Genomic DNA, 26,132 nt, shown 5'->3' with positions numbered 1-26,132 from the left:
TGCTGTTCTTTGGATCCTACTTCTTTCCTCCTTTCCTCCCTTTATTTCCCTTCATCTTCTGCCATCTTGCCTTTACTGTTAATAGTCCTTTTAGGGTGTCCTTCCTTTCTAGCTTGTGATTCTTCCCTGCATCTTCTCTGGAAGCCTTCAGGAAGGTGTTCACCTTTGCATTGGCTGCTAGGTCCAATTGGTTTCTGGTGGTTCTCAGAGCTGGGGTTCCTGCTGCTGCAACCGTGTAGGTTTTTTTTCTTCTCTTACTCGGGGCATTAGTAGTATATATGTACCTTGATGCTGCAGATGTTGAATATCTTCTTGCCTGTGCATCCACTAGTTTCATGAGTGGTCCCCTTCGAGCTCTTTTCTGGGCATTGACATTTCCTACAGGTGAAGGGATGTCCTGGGTACTTGATCTTACCCTAGCCTGCTCCTAGGTAGAAGCTTGCTGGTGGGTCTCTCAAGTTGTCCTTCCCTACTGTGTTTTGATCAAGCTTCAGGGTCACTTGTATCCCAATTTCCTCATCTATCCCAGACTTTGCTGGGTCCCTTCACAGTGGAGCTGTATGTTATGAGGAGGGGTGCAATGTCCCGTCTGGGATGTGGGGGGGTTGGTGATAACCCTATTAATGTGAGAGCATTACACACTTATCCCACAGTTTATGAAATGGGTAAAAGTGTTTTCATGTGTATGGAATGACAGGTTGTGTATATTTGAGGGTACCAGCTGCAGCCTTATGCCAGGAGCAGTGGCTAAATGGACGATTGTGTGTCTAATCTGTAAAAGCTTTTGTGGTCGATGGTTACTGTGGTGGTGCTTGGGGGACCTGTCTGCAGAGCAAGTGACCTGATAATACAGGGTAGATTGGACTGTTTTAAAGCTTTGCCAACGTTCTGTGAATGTTCCTACTTTGGAAGTTGTAGGCTGGGACATGTTTATGTTAGTTGCTCTGGCCGCCTTATGATCAGTTAGAGGCTGTGCTGCTACTCAGTGTTGTAGTGGTTGTAATGCACTGGTGTAGGGGGGTGTCTGGCAAGACTGACTGCTCGGTGAGCAGCGGGGAACTCTAGTTCTGGTGGTGACTCTGGTTGCAGTTTAGGAGTTGCAGTGTTACTGTAGCCCCATGCTCGGCCTCAATCTCTTTTAACTTCTCTTCAGTTGCCTTCGCTTCCAAGGCTGCTCATGCTCTGAGGGGCCGGAGTGGAGTACTAGAGAAACCACCCGCCACAGATAGACACCGAGATCGTCCCTGCAAAGAGTAAGATTAAAATCGGAAGCAATTGGGAGGACAACAACATTGAAGAGGGAGTGAAAGTTGCAATAAATTACATGTTCCGAACTACTGCCTGTGTGGGCTGCTAAACACAAATGTCCGAAATATCACATACTGCTAGCTTGATAAAACACACTTTTAATGTGATTCACCCTGGCACTGAACACACAAACCCTAGAGGAAACCACCAGCCACAGATGGGGACACAGAGAGCAGAAGCAGAGCTGTGATTTCACTGCACACTAATGATGCCTTCCCGTCCCCACATACAGGAACAAAATGTAAGCTATTGGGATGACAACAGCATAGAAGAGAGAGAAAAATGTTGGATGCATTCTGAGCTCCAAACTCCTGCCGTTGTGGACTGTTAAACACCCACATTAGAAAAATCACATACCGATAACCTTATGAAACATGCTTGTATTTTGATTTATCGTACAGGAGGAGATCACCCACCGATACTTTATACATTTTCTGGGTTTTCAATTGTCAAATGTATAATATTGCTTTAGTTTGTATTGTGTTAGTTCTAGGAGATCAGACCTGAACATCCCAATTCTAGAAGACCTTATAAGTTACGAGTTTCACCTTGAAATCGCCAAAAGGCTATCTGAAGGTGGTTGCCCACTAAAAACATGGCAATGGCCCAAAAATGAGTAAGGTGTTAGTGCACAAGGGGGCACTGGGTGGGGGGTGTGAAAGGGAAAGGCAGCTAATTAAGAATTGGCCTGGTAAACAGGAAGTGAGAGAAGAAGATACATTGGTCCCTCATATGAACTGCAATGCGAGGTTTTGATGTCAGCAAGGAAAGATACTTCAACCAGTAAAGACATTGGGAGACTGAAATGCTCCTGGGTTGGACAGACACAAGTATAGCAAGAAAGGCTGTTGAATTGGGAGCGGGGAAGTGAGATAAACAACAGAGCCATCCACTGAAGATCAAGAGGCTGACTCAAAGTTCAGTGAATGTATGTGTAAAACATTGGACACAGTAGGTCTAGTAACAAACAGCTAGAGCTGTCTTTGGCCAGCTCCTAAAAAGAGATCAACATACAATTCTTGCACCTCAGATGCTTTTGAGGATCTGTGTAGGGTGGTGAATACCACAAAGTGAGCAGTGACTGTTAAGAGAAGCAATGTGGGAAGCCTGCAAAACAGAACTGGTTGTGAAGATGGTGGACAGTGGTAACAAGATATCCCCAGAGGGGGAATCCAAGGGAACAGAGTTGGTACTGGGTGTTGAACCCCACTCCAAGTCACTGGGTGAAGGGACATGGGCACTGATGAGATGAGGCCTGCACGGCAGAGCTGAAGTCTGCTAGCAGATTCGGGTGGCAAGGGAGATGGGGAAGCAGGTCAGGGACAAGAGGCAGGATAGAGGGTGGATAATTGGTGAGCAGAGAATATCTGAATTGTCAAAGCTTTCAATTTCCTGATCAAAAGGAATTATGTTGCTTTGATTTGTAACGTATTTGTCTCTAACTCATGACTTCTAAAAAATATATTTTAAAATAGATTGGGTTTTATTGGCATTTGGGAACACCTTGCCTTAGCAGGAAAATGACAAATGAAAAAGGTGAAACACACACATTAAAGGAAAAAGAAAAAATACATCAAATGCCCATAGAAAATTACATGAGGACACACTTTTGTGCAGGATGGAAAAATTATAGGAAACGTGGAAAAGGTGGCAGGCAGAACATGCAAGACTCAGCCAGGTCATTACTTTAGCATGTTTTGAAAAAAATGACTTGTATGTTCGTAGTCATTTCACTACTATGCAGTTATTGAGAAATGTCAGCTGTAACGCTCATTTGCTAGAACATTCTTGAACTACTTCACATACTTCACAATTAATTTATGAGGAAGTAAAAGTTGTAATTTTCTTCTGCTTAAGGTCTGCAAGATAACCCATGGTTTTGTGACTGCCGGATTTCCAAGTTAATTGAACTTTCCAAGATAGTGGACCCAGAAGTGGTACTTCTAGACTGTTCTGTGGCCTGCAGTGGGCCTGAGAACCTGGCAGGCATCCTATTCCAAAGGGCAGAACTGGACCAGTGTCTTAAGCCATCAGTGATGACGTCGGCCACCAAAATAACATCCCCCTTAGGAAGCAACGTCCTGCTGCGCTGTGATGCTACAGGTCACCCCACGCCTCAGCTGCTCTGGTCCCGCGCCAATGTACCAACAGTGAACTATACAGGTATTTCTAAAATTATTTTGCTTACAGATTGGAAATCCTGCTGTTGATTGGTCAGGGCAGACTGTCTAATGGTCTAAGCAGGTAGAACACCTGAAGGGATAACTTTAATGCTGTCAAGGAACACTTTTAACTGAAGCCAAAAGGGGAGGAGACAAAGGTAACGTAGGTTTTATATCATGTAATTTGGTCGCAAATATGATGAACAATTACTTTTCAGATTTAACAGGTAAAGTGTTCAAGTGGTTAAAGCTAAGCCATGCAGTTAAAGTGATGACAAAATGTTAGGCAAGTGAGTGACGTACCCATACTGACCACACCACGGACTTAATCATGTCCATGATCCACAGGCAGTGAAATCTCTGAAGTTAACATTTTCCTTAAGGTTACAAATCTGACTTAAGTCTGAAATGTATTGATCGCATGTTTCACCACATATGAGGGTTAGAATGTTACTCAAAGTCATTTCTATCCCAAGATGTCAGGCATGTACAAATTCAAGATGCTACGGGGTGCTGTTGTTCAAGAATATTTGTCTGTAAGCAATATTTGATTGTTGTTCTACATTAGATCTATACTCTATTTTACCACATAAATAGGAAATTTCTGATTGAGACCATCCCCAAAATGAAAAAAGTATGTCAAAGTATTACACCGAATGCATGAGGTCTCAGCCAATGATGTAGACAGTCATGGGCTCTAGTGCAAGGGAGTAAATAGGCCCTCTGGTTGCTGTTTGAATTGTAAAATCATGCACCAGTAATCAAAATTTGGTGGGCCCCTCAAAGACTGGGCCAAGGTCTGCTGCACCAATGGGAGCTATACTCAGGCCTCGGTGTGCGTTGATCAAGAGGAAGGTGATGGTGTGTGCATTTAGATCACTTCATTGCAAATGGAGGTTTGCATTCCACCCCCTTATACCCCCTTTTTTCCATGGGCCAGGGAGTGGGCGAAATATTCTGTTCTGCCGGCAGTATTGCCAGACTTTTGGCGACTCCCTGTAACTTTTGTAAAGCAGATTTCTGGCCAAATTCCGCCAATAGGCGCGTGGTGATTTTTTTTCTCGTGCGCAGCTGCAGGACAGTAAGTTGATAAGCACAAGTGAGTTTTGACGTCCCATAGCGCAATTTTCAGTTGCTAGGAGGACATCTGGCAAAATTTTTCGAATGTGGGAGGTCGCAGGCAGTCTCAACTATTCGAAACCAGAAAGCTGCTGCTGCTCGCGTAGAAAATCTACTCAAGCGACAGCAAAATCAACTTGAGTAGTTGCACCCTCTGGTGCACCTCATGGTGCCATTTGCGCTGATTTCTCCGTGCAAAACGTGCTCCCGGCGCTAATTAACAGCGGAACCAGAACGATGATCCTATTTCTGCCCTTTGGCAAAACTCTGCAGGATCTCAAGGAGTTTTTAATGTAACTCTTCAGAATTCCGAGGAGTCAAATATCCTGAGTTTCTCTCTCCCCTACCTGAGACCGAAGTTAAGCTTCCACTCTTGGAAGGCAGACAGTCCCATAGTGTGGGAAAATGACTCAATAGTTACTTTTTGCAAGTTCGTTTGCATTGCACTTCTGTAGTTTGTATTTCTTCCTTCATGCATTGTGGGAGAATACATGCTGCAGTTGAGACCTTTTCTGACAATCACCACGCACCATGTGCAATTGAGAGGCAATTGCCCAAAAGCTACCTATAAAAGGTATTGGCAAAGCCAAAAGGATAGGCAAGTCTGGCATGTTTTTGATTTCTTTTGTCCAAACATTAGCAGTAGACATTAAAATGTAAAAGCAATAAAAGACATAGCAAATGCCACTGTCTGCAGTTAGTGTTCATAGGTTTGGAATAAATAGTTAAAAAGTGACCCACTGCAAAATGAAATAAAACAAAACAATTATACTAAAACAAAATTATAAAATAAAGCAGAAATAAATTAACAGAATGGCTACAATCTCAGGTATTGAAATGGAATACTTTTTAGGAAGATGTGCACATGTGCAAGAGCAAAATTCTATCACTCACTGTGAAGATAGCCAATGGCTGATGTGGGCTCCCAACTGCCCCATGCCGCATGCTGTAATGAACAGAAACAAAACGTGAATGACAATAAACCAGGATAATGGATGAAGAGGGCTTGTTGACAGTCCCTATAATTAAATGTACTAAATATACAATTTCAGTAAGATCAAAGGGTATTGGCTTCTGCCAAAATTAAAAATGGACACAGGTTGAGAAAAGGATTGAACTGGTGAACAATTATTTTTTTGAACAATTTCTGTTAATATCTGTTCACAGTCTTACCGGCATGGACAAATAACATCAAAATGTTGTATGTTCACTTCCCACTTTATTATAGTTGACACTTCTCATCAGAATCTACTTGGATCAGAAGAACCTCTGCTCATTGCTGGTGTTCATGACCAGCCAATCCTTACTGTGCCTAGCTTGGGTAACCAAAGTGCTCTGAAGCATCTGTTACCTCCATTGACCACTTTATGAAAACTATTGGAATCTGGGTCACTGGTTGGGGTGGATCTCTTTTCAAGCTGAAACCACAATCTCTTTCAGGGTTAAACATAGGCAAACTCCAAATTAGCCTGTGCTTAACCCTCTGGTAGCTTACCTTGGCATATAAGCCATCAGCCTTAACTTAAAGGCAAGGTGTAAAGTATTTATGCAGCACTTCAAACAGTAATAAAATGAAAACACAACACAAGAAAAATCGCACAGCAATTTAAAAACAAAAAGAGTAAAATTTAATACATTATTTGATACCAAAACAACAAAACTCCAATTTTAGAACTGGAGATATGCAACTTCAATGTTTTTGGTAAAAATAGTTGCTAGAAGCACAAAGGGCCAACTGTGCTATCTGGTCGTGGCAAACTGGGTTGAGTCACAAGTTCAGGGCAAACGTGATTGAGCACCGGCAGGGTACAGGGACCGAATTAGGTCTGCTGAACAAGAGTACCTTAAATCCTGGTAGTGGAGCGTTGCGAGATCCCATGTTGAGAATGCATCATGCTGCAACGTTCTGAGCATTTTTGTTGAGCATACCGTTGATGAGGATATGCATAGTGCGCCAGTGGTTCTGAAGAAGTTGTGGGGCTTGTGAAGCACAGCCCTGCGTCATCGAGGATGCCGTTGATGAGGGGCTTGCAATGTGAAGTCCTGCATCGAGGATGTATCCCTCAGCTGCAGTTTCGAGAAGACTGAGGGCTGTGATCCAAAGTCCTGGATCTGGAATGCATTGTTTAGTTACTGTTCTGAAGCAAAACTGCAAGATGTGTTGCACTGAGGTTGTTCTGCCCACAGGACCTCGGGTGGGCTGGCAGAGCACCTTCATGTTCACTTCCTAGGGTCCAGGCACCACTTGGGGTACAAGACTCACAGCAGTCTGAGTCTAGGTGCTGGGTTTAAGGTGGTTGGAGCCTGTTCTTTTCCTGATGCTTCTGATCAGTAGGCCAGGCGACTGGCCCTTGTAATCACTCTGATGTTCATGGATTCAAGATGCAGGCCCAGTCCTTAACTCAGCTTGTGTGGGTACACAAAAGACTAGTGTCATCCCCTTTGCGAGTTTGCTCAGAGAGAGCCTTGGTGATGTGCAAGTGTGGTACGTCACAGTTTCTCCTTCTCACCAAGTCGGAGATGGCCCACCCTGCCAATGCCTATAGCCTTTGTTTCAGTGTCTAGGAGCAACACAAAAAGACCAACTGGCCAACTAAATCTAGCCAGGTGACTGAGGGTACAGGCTTCATTTGCAGAATTGTGACATGAAATCCAACTTTACAATTAAATAGGGCTCTAAATTACCATTATTTAGAAGCAAACTTGACATTCCTACCTGCTCCAAATTGAAAGATAGCACTTATTAAATGTGATCAGGTAATCAAATGTTATACTCTAAGAGAGGCAGGCCTTGCAGTAGTAAAGAGAAATGACAGGGGACAGGAGAGAGGAGGACAGAGAGGAAAAAACAGCAGTGTAGTGAGAGAGGTGACGTAGAAGGTGCAGGAAGCTAGAGGCGAGGCGGAGAAGTCCGTGCAGTATGAAGAGATGTATAGGAGGGATAGCCAGACTGAATGATACAGATAGAAAAAAGAGTGCTAGAAATCTGAGGGAGTGAGACAAATAGTGAAGAGAGACAGTGAAAGGTGCAAGATAGAGGGAGCAGTGAGGTAGAAAAAGAAGCAAAATGATAATAGGTATATAAAGATAAGTCAGGTAAAAAGAGTAGTGAGGAGGTTTTTTCCTCTCTGTCCTCCTCTCTCCTGTCCCCTGTCATTTCTCCTACTAAGCAGGGTTAGAGGTCATTGTCTGACCAAAGTGACCACATAGGAAGAGTGGAGGAGGTACAGGGCAGGGGAAGAAAATGAACAAAAAATCTTCGGACTTCACTGGATGCAATAGTGAAAATGATCTAAAGAGGGCCAGATGTACAAAGCCCTAGCGCCTCCTTGCACCACATTAGCGTAATTTTCTCTATGCTAATGTGACTCAACGAGGCAAAAATTGCTGCGCCATATTTCAAAAGTGGCGCAATGCATGTATTGTGCCACTTTGCGACCCCTTGCACCACAGTATGCCTGCGCCAGGCATAATGGACGCAAGGGGGATGTTCTGGCATTAGGAGGCCCGCAAAAATGGCGCAATGAAATCTACAAGATTTAATTGCTCCATTTTTGGCATCATTTTTAACACCTGCTCCAAGCAAATCAGTTGGCTTTCTTGCACTTTGCTGCACTAGTGCCAACATTTTTGATGCTAGTGGAGCAAAGCGGCACAATAGCTTCAAAAATGTTGATGCTATTGGCCTATCATGCACCATTGTGCGCTGTATTGTAACTATGGCGCGCCCATGGTGTCCTTAGGTGGCAGTGAGGGAAGAAATCAGTACTGATGCGCCAGATTCTTGTAAATCTGAGCCAGAGAGAGCAGAATTTAGAGGACAATTCTATAGCTTGTGTTTATTGATTTAACTTTTGAAAAGCAGGCGTGAAAACAGAAGTTCCTCTACCTCCCACCCCCGCCAGAGTAAGTATATACACAATGAAAAGGGTAGATAGTTCTCGGATAAACATTTGTTTCACAGAATAGTAGCAGTTTAAACATATAGGGGGTCATTAATACCCCGGCGGTAAAAACCACCTACCGTCACGGCAACGGGTGGCAAAAGACCGTCGCCGCGGCTACTAGCCATTCGCTGGACTATGACCACAGCCGGATTTCCACCAGAAGGATGGCGGAAATCGGGCTGTGGACATGCCAACGGATGGCAGCGCCATGTCAGGAGACCGCCGCCAGCCGTATTATGACAATAATACGGCTTGGTGGTGTTCTGCTGGCGGACGCTGCTGCTGGCAGCAGCACCCCATCTGGACACCCTGAACACAGGTAAGTGGGTGCTCCGTCAGGGGAAGGGTGTGGGGGTGTTGTGTGTGGGGGCGTGTGTGTATGTTTGTGCGTGTGTGTATGCGGATGTGTGTTGCGTGTTGTGTGTGTGTGCATGCATGGATATGTGAGTGCGTGTATGTTGAGTTGTGTGAATGTATGTGTGCATGTATGTATGTAAGTGTGTGTGGATGTGTGTGTGAATGGATGTATGCATGCATAGATGAATGTTGGAATGGGTGTGTGTATGCGTGTGTGAAGGGAGGGTTGTGTATGGGGGGTCTGGAGAGGAAGAGGGGTGGGGGAAACCTGGGGAGGGGAAGGAGGGCAGGGAAGACCCCTATCAGTGACAGGGAAGGGATCCCCTGACACTGATAGTGCCTACCGCCATGATTTTCGTGGCAGTAAGGATGCCACAAAAACCATGGCGGTTGGCGGGGTCATAATCCCGCAGGTGGGCAAGTGACAACCGTTGGACTGGAGAGTGAAGTCTCCTGCCCGGCAGTTGTTACCGCCATGAGGGTCAACCACCAATGTCATAATAAGGAGAAAAGTAGCGCCAGCCTGTTGGCAGTATTTTCCTCCATTTTAACGTCGACCGCCCGGGTCATAATGACCACAGAGTTATTCGTAATACATTTAAACTGCTGAGCAGCCTTCGGTTTTGTATCACAAGTGTGGGGGCGCCAAACAAAATGTACATCTTCCCCTCCTAGATCTTCTATTAACAACAGGAATGACAAACATCTTCTGAGAGTGGAAATCATAGAATAGCCTCTCTTACCATGCTTGGTGGGTGTGACTGTGCTTCACCAGAAGTGCTGACAACAATGTTCTTATTAACAATTATTGCACCCAAAGCTGACGCAAACTACAGAACAAATTAGACCTGTTCATGCAACACTACAAACCACATGAACAGTAACTTACTTCTCCCTTAAAATGTGTCAGATACTATCAACACCACCGCTCTAAATTCTACATTAGCTCGTATTTTAAGTCCCCAACTTATTAGCCATGTCTATGACTCAACATGCACTCTTACCTTATCCCGTAGCCAAGGTTCACCCTCCTCCATAGTCCTTCTTCCATTCCTTCTTGTTTCTATTGCCCCAGTTCTTAAACTGTTTATGCTTAGCAATGCTTCTCTTTCTTGGGTATATCCTCTTCTAAACGAATATGCATTTACTAATTCATATGATGTAGTATGAATTATGCCGTCTGGGCCACTGTATTTTGTGTGTAACACCTCGTCTAGCCTTGGTTCATAAACTTCAATAAAAGTCTTTAATGAGGTAGGAGAGCATAGAAAACTACAATAGTGCTGAGTTATAGTGCATACTATTCTCTCAGTTGACTACAAACACAGTTATGAAATATATGCCATAATTTTCCTATGTATTTTTTCCTGTAAATATTGTATGTTATGTGTGTAGTCGTTATTCCATGACATCCATTTTGCCAGCCAGTGGTTGCAGTAGATAAGTGACCGCCAACCAGAGTGCACAACTTCTTTTTGCAAATCAAAAAAAATCCTCTTATACTTTTTTCAATGTCTTTTCTACAATCCCAAAATATGTCGTAGCTGGTCGTGAAGTCTTAGCCTCTAGTAAACATCAGAAAGTTGGGACCTTGTCAGTAATGTGGATTATTGTAGGTGTGGTTGTGGGACCTCACTGTGTAATAATGTCATAATTCTGTATAAGGTCAAGTCAGGTTATTTTGCAAAAGCTGAGCTGAGTCCTGAGTAGATGTGGCACAGAGCAGTCAGGCTTTATCAAAGGAACAAGTGTAAAACACCAAGTAGTACCAAAAACAGCAAATAAGAGGAAAACACAATGCAATAAAAATCGGACAGCAATTCATAAAAAATAGGTTATATTTGTACCATTAAATAGACAGCTAATCGAATAAAGTCTACCTAAATATCAGGAAATATGAATTTTGAAGGAACAATAAATCACTGCTTTTTCACTAAGCAATAAATAATTGCAATCCATCAAAATAGCGGTTTCATGTTAGCCACAACAAGCAATTTGAAAACAGCTATGTAGGCACTCTTGAGGGTGCCTTTTCTGGTAGGGAGCCAGTCACAGGGACCACAAAGGTCCAGAGGGACAATTACCTATCAATTTTAGAAATCTCCAGTCCAGTTTTAAATCCTTAGGCAGGACCACAATTGAAGTGAATGGAGTGGTCCTGATTCAAGTGATACAGGATGCTGAAGACGCTGATCTGGTGCGGGGCTCTTCCTGTGGCCAACCCTCGGTCCTCAAGCTTGGGGGAGGTTGAGTTTGTCTTCAGAGGTCAATCTCCCACAGGGTCCCGTAAAGTCCAGAACAGGACTGTAGGAAAGTACCCTCTTTTTGCCATGGTTGCCCCCATTTTCTGTCTGATGTCAGTGTGTTTGACTGTGTTCACTGGGATCCTGCTAACTAGGATCCCAGTGATTATGCTCTCTCTCCTCCAAAGTTTGTCATTGCATATTGGTAACCCAGCATTTCACACAAAATTGGCATACTGGTGCCCCCTTATAAGTCCCTAGTATATGGTACATAGGTACTGCGGGCATTGGGGTCCCAGGGGATCCCTATGGGCTGCAGCATTTCTTTTGCCACCCATAGGGAGCCCATGCAAAGGCTTCTACAGGACTGCCATTGCAGCCTGTGTGAAAAGGTGCATGCACCCTTTCACTGCCATTTACACTGCACCAGGTCACTTATAACTCACCCCTGTAGCAGGCCCTTCAGCCCCAAAGGCAGGGTGCAGAGTACCTGTGTGTGAGGGCACCCCTGCACTAGCAGAGGTGCCCCCATGACCTCCAGGACCATTTTCCCGGACTTCGTGAGTGCGGCACGCCATTTTACGCGTATACTGGACATAGGTCACTACCTATGTCAAGCTACATAATGGTAACTCTGAACATAGGCATGTTTGGTATGAAACATGTTGGAATCATACCCAAATGCTTTTGCAAGCATTGGTTGTATGATTCCATGCACTCTGGGGGGGTCCTTAGAGGACCCCCAGTATTGCCACACCAGCCTTCTGCGGGTTTCCAGGCAGCCCCAGCTGCTGCCACCTCTCAGACAGGTTTCTGCACTACTGTTGCTTGAGCAGCTCAAGCCGAGGAAGGCAGAACAGATGATTTCATTTGGAAAAGGGGTGTTACACCCTCTCCCTTTGGAAATAGGTGTTACAGGCTGGAGAGGGGTATCCTCCCCAAGCCTCTAGAAATGCTTTAAAGGGCACAGATGGTACCCTCCTTGCATAATCCAGGCTACACCAGTTCAGGGACCCCAGTCCTTGCTCTGGCGTGAAACTGGACAAAGGAAAGGGGAGTGACCGATCTCCTGTCCATTACCACCTCAGGGGTGGTGCTCAGAGCTCTTCCAGAGGGGCCCTGGGTTTTGCCATCTTGGATTCCAAGTTGGCCGGGCACTCTGAGAGCATCTGAGTGACCAGTCCCAGCAGGAGACATCAGAGCCCTCCCTTGATAGGTGCTTACCTGTTTAGCTGACCAATCCCCCTTTCAGGGCTATTAAGGGTCTCTCTCTCTTGGGTGGTTCTTCAGATTCGGATAGCAAGACTCCAGCAGAAATCCTCTGCATCCTTTACTTCACCTTCTTACTCTACAAACTGCAACAAAGAAGCAAATATGACTTCTGCAACATTGTATCTTATGCTCCTGCCAGCAACTGGACCTGTTTCCCAGTCGTGCATCCCGAGAGGACAGCCTGTCTTCAGCCTGCACCACAAGAACGAAGGAATCTCTCTTGGAGTGAAGGAGTCACTCCACTGCTTCAGCAGACACCCCTTTGCAGCGATGACTGGTGGCATGGGTCCCCTCTCCTGATGAAGTGCGTGGATCCAGCATCACGGGTGGTGGACTGGAGTGGTCTCAACGGTCCTGACGTCCTACTTTCGAACTTTGGTGGAGGTAAGAGCTTGCCTTTCCACGCAAGACAGTACCCCTGTGCACCATGTGTTTTGCAGTTGCCAAGGCTTGTTGGCATCGTTCCGCGAAGTTGCACCATACAGCTCCGGCCCCCAGCACTCTTTTCTGTGACGCAGAATTTCCTGCGTGGTTCTCCGGCGGCGTGGGACCCTTTGTTGTAGTGCTGTGTGGGCCTTCTTCTGCACCTTCTTTGTCCCCGTGCTGTGGGACTTCTGGGTGCGCTGCCTGGTCTTCTGAGGGCTCTCTGCATTTCTGAGAGCCCCCTCTGATTCCCCCTCCTGGGTAGAGTCCACCAGGTCTCTCCTGGTCCCGGGCAGCGCCATTTTCTGCTAACTGCGAGCTTTGCGTGTGCCAAGGCTTGTTGGGGGAATCCAGCGACACAAAGCAGACTGCAATCATCCATCCTGTCTGGGAGATCATCTGCACCAATCAGGAATCCGCATCCGTCTTCTTGGATGAAGTACTGACTGTGTTCTTTACCGGTGGTTCTTCTTTTGCACCTTCATCCGGGTTAGCAGGGGCTCCTGTTCTCCCTAGACTCTTCTGTGCTTCTTGGACTTGGTCCCCTTCTCCCACAAGTCTTCAGGTCCAGGAATCCATCATTGGTGTCTTGCAGTCTCTTCTGGTTCTTGCATAATCTTCTTTCTCGTATTCTTGTGTGTTCTAGGAAAGTTACTGTGATTTACTCCTACTTTCCTGGGCTCTGGGGTGGGTTCTATTACTTACCTTTGGTGGTTTCTAATACTCCCAGCGCCCCTCTGCACACTACATTTGCCTAGGTGGGAAACTAACATTCGCATTCCACTTTCTTAGTATATGGTTTGTATTCCAACTAGGTCCATTTCTAACTATTGTGTTTTTCACTTTTTGCACTGCTTTCTAACTGTTTTTACAGCTATTTCTGCATACTAGTGTATATAATTTGTGTAGTACTTACCTCCTAAGGGAGTATAGTCTCTATGGTATTTTTGGCATTTGTGTCACCCAAATAAAGTACCTTTATTTTTGTAACACTGAGTATTTTCTTTCATGTGTGTGAGTACTGTGTGACTACAGTGGTACTGCATGAGCTTTGCATGTCTCCTAGTTAGGCCTTGGCTGCTCATCCACACTGCCCCTAGAAAGCCTGGCTTCTAGACACTGCCTAAATTTCACTAATAAGGAATACCTGGACCTGGGATAAGGTGTAAGTACCTTAGGTACCCACTACAAACCAGGCCAGCCTCCTACATTGGTGGTGCAGCGGTGGGATAAGTACTTGCAATTGCCTTATCACTCTGTCACCGGTACTTTCCACAGGAAAGAATACTCTGTACTTAGAGCTATACACATATACCTAGTACAGGGTCTCTTACTTTCCTTTCCAGGAGACTAGAGGTTAGGTAGGTTAGGTTTTCCTACACTACACTAAAACACACTTACATCATGTCTACTGCTGGGCCTTACTCTGAGGTCATGGGAACTCCTTATGAGGGCATGACCTTCAAGGAATTGAAGGGGCTTTGCTCAGACAGAAATCTAGAAGTAGGAAAGAACCTCAATAAGAAGTTTCTTTTGAGCCTTCTCCTTAAGATGATCAGGAACATGCTGATAGCCAGGAGGAGAGGGAGGTACAGGGAGATTCTAACCCCTTAGAATCAGAGAATCATCCTTCAGATTCAAGGGGGAGGGAGGGCTCTTCCAAATACCTCACACCTAGCAGACCCAGTAGTGTAGCTAGTAGTGGGAGGGGTAGTAATTCAGGTAGGGCTCCCTTCACACCCAGTGGTCAAGTCACTAGGTTCACAAAAGATAGGGAAAGGTCTACCTCTGCCCCTTCCCATATCACTTCAGTGACTGAAGAATCCCATGATTCAACTCCAGGTGATGACTCCAGAGATAGGGAGCTAAGGAAACTGAGAATGGAGGAGACCAGGCTGAGGGTGCAGCAGCAACAGCTAGCCATAAATAGGGAGGTCTTGGCTGTGGAAAGGGAACAGCAGGGGTTGGGGTTAGTATCCCATGGTGGCAGCAGCAGCAGTTTCAGGAGTTATGGGGTCAGGGGGGACACCATTGATTCTAGAAACCTGCATAAAATTGTTCTCCCATACAAGGTAGGGGATGATATCTACACGTGGGTTGCTGCACTTGAGAGGGCCTGCAAAGTTCAGAAGGTCCCTCAAAGACAGTGGGCTGCTATTCTGTGGTTGTCCTTTTCTGACAAGGGGAGGGATAGACTTCTCACTGTCAGAGAAGAAGACTCAGACAACTATGGTATTCTTAAAACTGCACTCTTGGATGGATTTGGCTTGACCACTGAACAATACAGGATTAAGTTCAGAGAAACCAGAAAAGAGTCCTCACAAGATTGGGTTGACTTTGTGGACTGTTCTGATAAGGCTTTAGAAGGTTGGTTACATGGCAGCAAAGTGTCTGATTATGAGGGTTTATACAATCTGATTCTGAGAGGACATATTTTGAATACCTGTGTGTTGGACTTGTTGCACCAGTACTTGGTAGACTCAGATCTGACCTCTCCCCAAGAATTGGGGAAGAAGGCAGTCATATGGGTAAGAACAATGTTGAGCAGAAAAGCTCATACAGTGGGTGACAAGGACAAGAAGAAGGATGGTAAGTCTCATGACAAAGGTGGGGACAAAGATAAAAACACAGAGTCTTCATCAGGCCTACAACAATCCTCTGGGGGGTGGGTCTAAATCCTCTTTCAACCATCAGAATAAGAAGCCTTGGTGTTACATGAGAACGAACAAAGGCCATTGAGCAAGTGACAGTACTTGTCCAAAGAAAAGCTCCAAGGCTCCTACCACCACAACCTCAGCTGCTTCAACTTGTGCCCCTAGCAATAGCAGAGGTGATGGGGAAATTAATACTACCAATAGCCAATCCAAGGGTGTAGCAGGGCTCACTCTGGGAAGTGTAGTGGGGGTTAGTTAAGTTAGGGAAACCACTGAGGCTGTTTTAGTCTCAGATGGTGGCATTGACCTTGCCACCCTTGCTGCTTGTCCCCTTAATATGGATAAGTACAAACAACAATCCATAATAAATGGTTTTCAGGTTGAGGCCTACAGGGACACAGGTGCCAGTGTCACAATGGTGACTGAACAACTGGTGGCTCCTGTACCAAGTGACAGACGCCAACACTATAAGCCACCCCATGGTTGTTGTTGATTTCAACTGGGGGCGGGGGTGGTAACTGGCCCAAAGAAAGGTGTGGTATCCACAGACCTACCTGTAGAATGTCTACTAGGAAATTACTTGGAGACTTCAGTTTGGGCTGAAGTGTAGTTGAAGGTCCATGCTGCCATGTTGGGCATTCCTGGGCATATCTTTGCTTTGACAAGGGCACAGGCCAAGAAGCAAAGAGGACAGGGAACTTGGATCCTGGAACAATGGACCAAGGGCCTCCCAAAAGTAGGGGTAGAAAGGGTAAGAAACTATGCACTATCCCTCCCTCCACTGATGATTCCCCCTTTGAGGAGGAGGAGTCAACTCCCTAGACAGAACCTACACCTGAGTAGCTGCAAGCTGACACAGGTAAGCTTTTAGGTGCAGGGGGTGCTGCCAGGGAGGAGTTAAGTGTGGCTCAGCAGACCGGTCCCAATCTTGAGGGTTTAAGAGAGCACGCTGTCAAACAAGAGGCAGGGGATGTCAGTGACACCCATAGGGTGTATTGGGAAAACAATCTCTTATACACTGATGCAAGGGACCCAAAACCTGGTGTAACCAGGAGACTGGTCATTCTCTTGCAGTATGGAGAATTTCTGTTGACCATAGCTCATGACATTCCCCTTGCTGGACATCTGGGGCAAAGTAAGACATGGGACAGGCTGGCCCCTCACTTTCACTGGCCTCACATGTCAGAAGACACAAAGGAGTTGTGTCGCCCCTGTGTCACTTGTCAAGCCAGTTGTACATCTGGTGGCACCCCTAAGGCCCCCTTGATCCCACTGCCAGTGGTTGGGGTGCCCTTTGAAAGGGTAGGGGTTGACATTGTTGGCCCCCTTGACCCTCCTACTGCTTCTGGCAGTAGGTTCATTTTAGTGATAGTGGACCATGCCACTAGATACCCAGAAGCAATACCTCTGAGGACCACTACAGCTCCTGCAATGGCCAAAGCCCTCCTGGGAATCTTTTCCAGGGTGGGTTTTCCAAGAAAGGTGGTGTCAGACAGAGGTAGCAACTTCATGTCTGCATAGCTGAAAGCAATGTGGAAAGAGTGTGGTGTACCCTAAAAGTTCACCACACCTTACCATCCCCAAATGCATTGGTTCAGAGGTTTAACAAAACCCTCAAAGGTATGATTATGGGGCTCTCTGAAAAACTCAGAAGGAGATGGGATGTCCTATTACCATGCCTCCTTTTTGCCTACAGGGGGATACCCCAGAAAGGAGTGGGCTATAGCCCCTTTGAACTCCTCTTTGGTCACCCTGTTAGGGGCCCATTAGCTCTTGTGAAAGAGGGGTTGGAGCAACCTTTGAAGCCCCCTAAACAAGATATAGTGGATTATGTGCTTGGCCTAAGATCAAGAATGGCTGAGTACATGAAAAAGGCCACTTAAAACCTCCAGGCAAGCCAAGAGTTACAGAAAAATGGCATGACCAGAAGGCTGTCCTGACAGTGTACCAACCAGGACAGAAGGTGTGAGTACTGGAGCCTGTGGCACCCAGAGCACTCCAAAACAAATGGAGTGGACCATACATCATAGTGGTAAAGGGCGAGGTCACTTATATAGTTGACCTAGGCACTCCTTGAAGTCCTCTTAGAGTACTTCATGTGAACCGCCTGAAGCCCTACTATGACAGGGCTGACTTAACCCTGCTCATGGCCAGTGATGAGGGACAGGAGGAAGATGAGATTGACCCTCTCCCTGATCTCTTCTCCAACACTGCAGCTGATGGCTCAGTGGAAGGAGTTATTCTTGCAGACTGCCTTAATGAGTCTCAGAAGGAGGACTGCAGAAACCTCTCTCTTGGGTCAGTTTTCTGAACTCTTGTCCCTGACACCTGGTCAGACCATTTAGTGTGAGTACACTATAAATACTAGAGACAGTTTATCTGTCAAAAGTGAGATTTATAGACAGCCTGACCATGTCAGGGACTGCATTAAATCTTAAGTTCAGAAAATGCTTGACGTAGGAGTGATTGAGCACTCTGATAGCCCCTGGGCCAGCCCAGAGGTGCTTGAATCCAAACCTCACTCCCAGAATGTGAAAATAGAGATGAGGTTCTGTGTAGATTACAGAGGGCTCAATATGGTCACAAAGACTGATGCTCACCCTATAACCAGGGCAGATGAGCTTATTGATACTCTGGCATCTGCCAAGTATCTCAGCACTTTTGATTTGACTGCAGGGTATTGGCAGATCAAATTATCAGAAGATACTAAACCTAAGACAGCTTCCTCTACCATTGGTGGGCATTAACAGTTTACAGTTATGCCCTTTGGTTTGAAGAATGCACCTGCAAATTTTTATAGGTTGGTGAACACAGTTACTCCAAGGTCTGGAAGCTCTTTGAGTGCAGCATATCTTGATGATATTGCTCTCTTCAGCTCAACCTGTGATGACCACCTGGTCCACCTATGAAAAGTTTTGGAGGCCTTGCAAAAGCCAGGCCTCATTATCAAGGCCTCAAAAGGCCAGATAGGGAAGGGGGCGTGGATTTCTCTGGAACGCCTGGTAGGTGGAGAACAGATTGAACCACTAAAGGAGAAGATCCAGACTATTTTAGTCTGGGCTTCCCCTACAACACAAACCCAGGTCAGAGCTTTTCTTGGTCTCATTGGCTATTACAGGAGTGAGAATTATGTCTCCATTGTTGCCCCTCTTAATGACCTCACCTCTAAGAAATGGGCGAAGAAGGTATTATGGACAGGTAGCTGTCAGAAATCTTTTGAGGAGTTAAAGCAGGCTATGTGCACTGCATCGGACTTACAAAGCCCAAACTACTCTAAGAGGTTTATAGTTCAGACTGATGCTTCAGAGTTAGGGGTTGGGGCAGTTTTAGCACAACTGAACTCAGAGGGCCAGGATCAACCTGTAGCTTTTATCAGCAGAAGGTTGACCCCTAGAGAAAAGCGTTTGGTCAGCCGTAGAGAGGGAGGCCTTTGCCGTGGTCTGGGCCTTGAAGAAGTTGAGACCATACCTCTTTGGGACTCACTTCATAGTTAAGACAGACCACAAACCACTCTTATGGCTCAAACAAATTAAAGGAGAAAATCCTAAATTGTTGAGGTTGTCCATTACCCTACAGTGGAACACAGACCTGGGAGTAACCACACCAATGAAGATGGACTCTCCAGATATTTCCACTTAGACAATGAAGACTCATTTTGGCAAGGTTAGCCTTATTGTCCCTTGTTTGGGAGGGGGGTTTGTGTAGATAAGTACCATATTTTTGCCATGGTTACCCCCATTTTCTGCTTGATGTCAGTGTGTTTGACTGTGTTAACTGGGATCCTGCTAACCACGACCCCAGTGATTATGTTTTCCCTCCTCAAAATGTTGTCACTCCATACTGGTAACCAAGAACTTCACCCACAATTGGCGTACTGGTGCCCCCTTATAAGTCCCTAGTTTATGGTACCTAGGCACCCAGGGCATTGGAGTTCTAAGGGATCCCTATGGGCTGCAGCCTTTCTTTTGCCACCCATAGGGAGCCCATGTGAAGGCTTCTACAGGACTGCCATTGCAGCCTGTGCGAAAAGGTGCATGCACCCTTTCACTGCCATTTACACTGCACCAGGTCACTTATAAGTCACCCCTATAGCAGGCCCTTTAGCCCTGAGGGCAGGGTGCAGAGTACCTTAGGGTACACTAGTAGGGGTGCCCCCATGACCTCCAGGACCATTTTCCTGGACTTTGTGAGTGCGGGTATGCCATTTTCCGTGTGTACTGGACATAAGTAACTACCTATGTCCAAGCTACATAATGTAACTCCAAACATAGGGATGTTTGGTATCAAGCATGTTGGAATCATACCCCAAGGCTTTGCAAGCATTGGTTGAATGAGTCCATGCACTCTGGGGGCTCCTTAGAGGACCCTAGTTTTGCCATTCCTGCCTTCTGAGGGTTTCCAGGCAGCCCCAGCTGCTGCCACCTCTCAGACAGGTTTCTGCACTCCTGTTGCTTGAGCAGCTCAACCCCAGGAAGGCAGAACAAAGGATTTTCTTTGGGAGAGGGTTGTTACTACCTCTCCCTTTGGAGAGGGTTGTTACAGGCTTGGGAGGGGTAGTGTCCCCACGCCTCTGGAAATGCTTTTAAGGGCACAGAAGGGGTCTGTTAAGTTCAACTCCACAGACTTCTTCTTTCTTCTTCCAAATTATCTTTATTATGACATGAAGTCTCAACACCTTCAGCAGATACAGAAACAACTCCTCTTTCTTCTCCTCCCAGATCCTTCACCACCCTTCATTCTATTCCACACCTCATCCTCTACCTCATCACATTCTAGATTCCATAAAGGAGATACTACAATAAATGGTAAATCTACACACACCTCCCCCCTTACAATATAAGGACAAATAAATCAAATAGAAAGCAATGAAGATAATATAATCAACTATGTACAACAATATAGAACACTTCAAAAATTTTGACGATCAAGTTTGCAAACATTTCCCAAGTTCCATGTAGACCCATTTTCCAAAACCACCACATTTTTCCTTACACTCAACACTCGTTGAGGAGGATAAAATTTACTTTCTCCTTTAAGAACAATACTTTTCTTCTTCACTGCTACCCAATCTCCCCTTCGTATAATGCTAGATTTCGCACACATCCTCCTGTTGTAGTATGTGGCACTTTTTTCCTGCATTTTCTCAACCTTTGCCCTTATCGACTCTCTATCAACCACCACTTTCTTGTTAGCCTTCAACCACACCGGACACTCCAGTACACCAGGTTCCCTTCCCTTTAATGATACAAAAGGTGACACTCCCGTTATAGAATGGGGAGTCGTCCTATAGGTCCACATCATTTTTCTCAATTCTTTTTTCCACGGAAGTTGATTCGCCAAAGATAACTGTATGTTTTCCATAACCAATCGATTCACCCTTTCCACAAGACCATTGGCTTGCGGATGGAAAAGTGCTACCCTCTCATGTGTGATCCCAACTTTTTGCAAATAATCAGTCATTTCTGATGATATAAATTGCACCCCATTATCAGACACGATGTATTTTGGTATGCCCTCTTCCATGAATACTTCCTCAAAGAACTCTATCACTACGCAAGTTTTCACATCCCCAACCACCTTAGTGATGAACCATTTAGAGTGATAATCCACTAACACCAGGATATATTTACACCCCATTCCTAGACTGGACATAGGTCCAATAAAATCCACAGCCAATTTCTCCCATGGACCCTTAGGGAATCTCACAGGAGCCAGAGGTACATGCCTTACCACCTTGGTCTTGTCACTGTTGGCACATGCCACACAATTTCTTACAGCCTCTTCAACTTGTTTGTCCATCTCAGGCCACCAAAATGTTTGCCTCACCTTTCTTTTCATTGTTCCCCTGCCCAGATGCCCTTGATGGGTAATCTCAATAATGTGTTTACGTACACTAACCGGTGGAACAAGTTGGTCCCTTCTTAATAGCCTCCCACTGACTATACTTAGTTGATCCCTATTTCTAAAATACTTCACTAAGTCACAATCCTGCTCATCCCCATTCCTCCAACCATTAACTACTCTTTCTTTCACAACCTGTATAGTGGAATCATTCTCCTCTGCCTGTTCCCATTCTTGCGCCGTTATAGCTACGTCTCCTAAAACAGTGCTCACTACATCCTTTGACTCTTCCTCCAGGAACCCTTCTTCACTCACAGGCGCTCTAGACAAATAGTCTGCAATAACATTCTTACTACCCTTCACAAATTCCACCGTAAAATTGTAGCTCAAAACTGACAACAACCATTTAGAAATTCGTGGGGTAATACCTCCTTCCAGCCCACGTCCCCCTTTAAAAATGTAAGTAAGTGGCTTGTGATCGGTCTTCAATTTAAAGGGTAAACCCCACAAGTAAAATTTAAAATGGTTTATTCCCCAACAACAAGCTAGGGCCTCCCTCTCTATTACGGAGTACGAAACTTCAGCACCTTGCAATCTTCTAGACGCAAATCCAATAACGCGTTCCTCACCTTCCTTAACCTGCGTTAACACAGCACCAATACCCACGTTACTAGCGTCAGTTGTCAAAAAGGTTTTGGCACATGAATCAAATATTCCCAACGTAGGAACCTCTGAAATATGATTCTTTAGTTCTTGAAAAGAGTACCTACAACTTTCATCCCACTCATACGTTACTCCCTTCTTCATAAGTTTTCTTAATGGTTCAACAATCTCAGAAAAGTTCTTAACAAACTTGGAGCAATACTCTGCAAGCCCCAGAAATGACCTTAACTCGTCTTTTGAGCCAGGTTCTGGAGCATGTCTGATTGCAGAGACAATGCTCTTCTTTGGCCTAATCCCATGCTCATTTACTGTGTGTCCCAAATATGTTACCTCCTGTTTACGAATCTGACACTTCTCTTTCTTAATCGTTAGACCATTTTTGTTCAACCTATGCATTACTTCATGGAATAAAAGATCATGATCAGACTCATCTTCTCCTATGATCAGTATGTCATCTTGGAAACATAATACACGATTCATGTCCCCAAAAATTCGCTCCATTATCCTTTGGAACACCGCAGAAGCAGAGGCAAGTCCAAAAGGCATCCTCTTATATCTGAAAGCTCCTAGCGGTGTTACAAAGGATGTTACATGTCGCGACTCCACATGCAAATTTATTTGGTGATACGCAGAGGACATGTCCAAAACACTAAATGTATTTCCCTTCGCCTTCACTGACAGCATCTCTGTAATGTTTGGAAGAGGTTGTCGGTCAACCCATATACACTTGTTGAGATCTCTAAGGTCGATACATAAGCGAATCTTGCCATCATCCTTCGGTGCAACGACAACCGGGGCCAACCATTCAGAAGATTCGATCGGTTCGATAATATCTTCCTTCAACAGTTTCTCTAATTCTTGTTTCAATGGCTCCCTCATTAAGTTTGGAACATTTCTTACTTTATGCACAACAGGTGTAGCATTTTTTTTCAGTATAATCTTATGTACAAATCCCTTTAATAGTCCTAATTTAGAGGAGAAAACCTCTGGATATCTCGCAATTAAACCATGTTCAATAGATTCTGTCACAACACCAATACCACTCTCCTCAGTGAGTGACACAGGTTCCTTTGCGTTAGGATTCAAAATTATACCAAGATCTTTCTGATGGCGCCAACCAAGAAGATTTGTACCAGAATCTGTAATATACACCTTTCCCTGAATGATCCTTTCTTTGAATGAAATCATCATGCAGCACATTCCAATAATCTCTATTCTTCTTCCTGCATATCCCACTGCTTTTATATCAGGTGTTGATAGATTTTTGCATAAAGAATTTGTCCATCCAGACTCGAACACTTCTTTTGAAATAAGAGTGAATAAACTCCCTGAATCCACAAGTAACCTAACCGGAACATCATCTAACATAGCTTGGATATGCGGTTTATCAAGTGCCTCAGTGCTCTCCTTTCTGATTTTTTGTAGAGAAACTTCTTCACAATTGTGGGAAACCAATTCACCATGAACTGTCAAGATTATATCTTCTACATTTTCGCATATGTCTTGCACCTCCTGAACCATCTTGTTATTATTACCCAATTTGAGTTTGCAAACCTTGGCAAAATGCCCCCTTTTTCCACAATTGCGACAAATAGCATTCCTAGCAGCGCACATTTTACTAGAAGCGATATGCCCCGGAGCGTCGCATCGATAACATTTTATTACTCTCCAATCTTGTGTTTTCCGTTTCTCAACTTTATTCTCCCTAACACCATCATCATCTTTATCAAACTTGTTCCATCGCACTGCACCACGAGGTTCTTCTTTCCTCTTGATTTCTGCTACAATCCCTTGTTCAGCTTGTGTAGATTTTACTTCCATTTCTTGCAGCCACACAGCTGCATGTTCCATTCTTTTAGCAATCTGTATTGCCTCTTCCAAGTTCGGATCCCTCATTAGTAATTTTTCGCGTATCCTTTTATCACTTGTACACCTCACAAGTTGATCCCTTATTAGAGAATCAAGTAGATGATCAAATTCACAGGATAGCCCTAGGCCCCTTAAACTCGCCACATAAGATGCAATGTCCTCATCTTTCCGCTGTATCCTTGAAAAAAACTTATGACGTTGCAATACCAAATTTGTTTTTGGAATGAATTGTATATCTAACATCTGCATAGACATGTCAAAGACGTTAGAAGGATGACCATCTCCCATTCCTAACGATACTTCTGGTAAATTTTCATATATCCTTCTCCCTTCAATACCAAGGTGATGCAACAATATAGCTTGGCGTCTAGGAGGGGCATATCGATCATTGCCACTAGCTAACATATAGGTATTAAAAATTTTCTTCCACTGCTTCCAAGGTATGGATGGATCTCCTGGAGTTGGAAGAAATGGGGGTGGCGCTAATATACTTTGATCACCCATTTCCCCCTTTTTTTTTTTTTTTTTTTTCTTTCTTTGTGCACTAAATGTTCGTTATTTTCTCCAATATAATATAAATGTATTTATAGCATTTATACATTTATTCACATAAGTATAGTTGATAATGAAGAAATATAATAATATATCTTCACTTCCTCAGTTCTTTTCATTCACTGCATTACTGAAATAGTCTTTCTTCAGTTTCATCATTTTTTTTTTTTTTTCCTTAGTCCCTTTTCAACTCCGTTCTGATGCAGGTAAGCTTGTTTATACTTGGAACAATCCGACTTTGCACTAAAATGTGTTAAAAGTCCTTCAAGCGATGTGCGCCGGTATTTGTTTAATTTGTTTTTCAAAAAAAATCACTACGTGTTAACGCGCGCATAGTCCTCGCGTTTATTTACTTTTCAAGCAACGCGCGGCAGACACAGCCAGTTGCTTTCAGCGCGTGTCAACGCGCGCATGGCTATTTTTCCCTCAGCGCGAGGAAGATGAATGCCAACAGATTAATCGGCGCGTGGGAACACGGGCACAGTTATAACGGTTCAAAAAGTACAATTTGGTTGTTAAAAAAAAAAAATAAATAAATTTCCAAGTTGAAGAGTAACGCCGGTAAAAGAGATTATTTTTGCTTTGAGTACCTTTTGTCGAAGCTCCCTCGAAGATTATTATCAATATATTCAATACTCCAGGAGTGAAGGTGTCCTTCAGCCTGTCTCCTGCACAGGTCCTCGTCGATAATGTTAAGTTCAACTCCACAGACTTCTTCTTTCTTCTTCCAAATTATCTTTATTATGACATGAAGTCTCAACACCTTCAGCAGATACAGAAACAACTCCTCTTTCTTCTCCTCCCAGATCCTTCACCACCCTTCATTCTATTCCACACCTCATCCTCTACCTCATCACATTCTAGATTCCATAAAGGAGATACTACAATAAATGGTAAATCTCCACAGGGTCCTACTTGCATAGTCCAGTCTGCACTGGTTCAGGGACCCCCAGTCCCTGCTCTGGCGCGAAACTGGACAAAGGAAAGGGGAGTGACCACTCTCCTGTCAATCCCACCACCGCAGGGGTGGCGCTCAGAGCTCCTCTAGAGGGTCCTTAGGTTTTGCCATCTTGGATTCCAAGTTGGCAGAGCACTCTGGGAGCACTTGAGTGGCCAGTGCCAGCAGGTGATGTCTGAGCCCTCCCCTGATAGGTGCTTACCTGTTTAGCTGACCAACCCCCTTTCAAGCCTATTTAGGGTCTCTCTCTTGGGAGGTTCTTCAGATTCGGATTGCAAGACTCCACCTTCTTACCAAAGAAACTGCATCTGGACCCTCCAGGAACTCTGCAAACTGCAACAAAGAAGGAAAGCTGACTTCTGCAACATTGTATCTTCAGCTCCTGCCAGCAACTGCAACTGTTTCCTGGTTGTGCATCCTCAGAGGACAGCCTATCTTTAGCCTGCACCAAAAGAATGAAGGAATCTCCCTTGGAGTGAAGGAGTCACTCCCCTGCTTCAGCAGGCACCCCTCTGCAGCGACAACTGGTGGCATGGGTCTCCTCTCCTGATGAAGTGCGTGGATCCAGCATCACGGGTGGTGGTCCTGACGTCCTACTGTTCAACTTTGGTGGAGGTAAGAGCTTTCCTCCTCACACAAGACAGTACCCCTGTGCACTGCGTGTTTTGCAGTTGCCAAGGCTTGTTGGCATACTTCCACAAAGTTCTTCGTGCACTGTGCAGCTCCGGCTCCCTTCACTTCTTCCTGGTACGCACAGCTTCCTG

At 44.9% G+C, this 26,132-nt stretch overlaps 1 protein-coding gene across 1 annotated transcript in view; it reads left to right on the top strand.

The window, feature by feature from the left end:
* The window catches only part of LRIT3 (leucine rich repeat, Ig-like and transmembrane domains 3), a 198,878-nt gene that overhangs the window by 147,293 nt on the left and 25,453 nt on the right, over positions 1-26,132 (top strand). Inside the window, exon 3 of the mRNA XM_069230249.1 lies at positions 3,166-3,471. Within this exon, the coding sequence (XP_069086350.1) occupies positions 3,166-3,471 (306 nt within the window). The remainder of the gene's footprint in view (positions 1-3,165; positions 3,472-26,132) is intronic.

This window comes from Pleurodeles waltl, chromosome 1_1 (genome assembly GCF_031143425.1).
Source record: "Pleurodeles waltl isolate 20211129_DDA chromosome 1_1, aPleWal1.hap1.20221129, whole genome shotgun sequence".
Classification (NCBI taxonomy): Eukaryota; Metazoa; Chordata; class Amphibia; order Caudata; family Salamandridae; genus Pleurodeles; species Pleurodeles waltl.
This window is presented reverse-complemented; position numbering and strand designations above follow the sequence as displayed.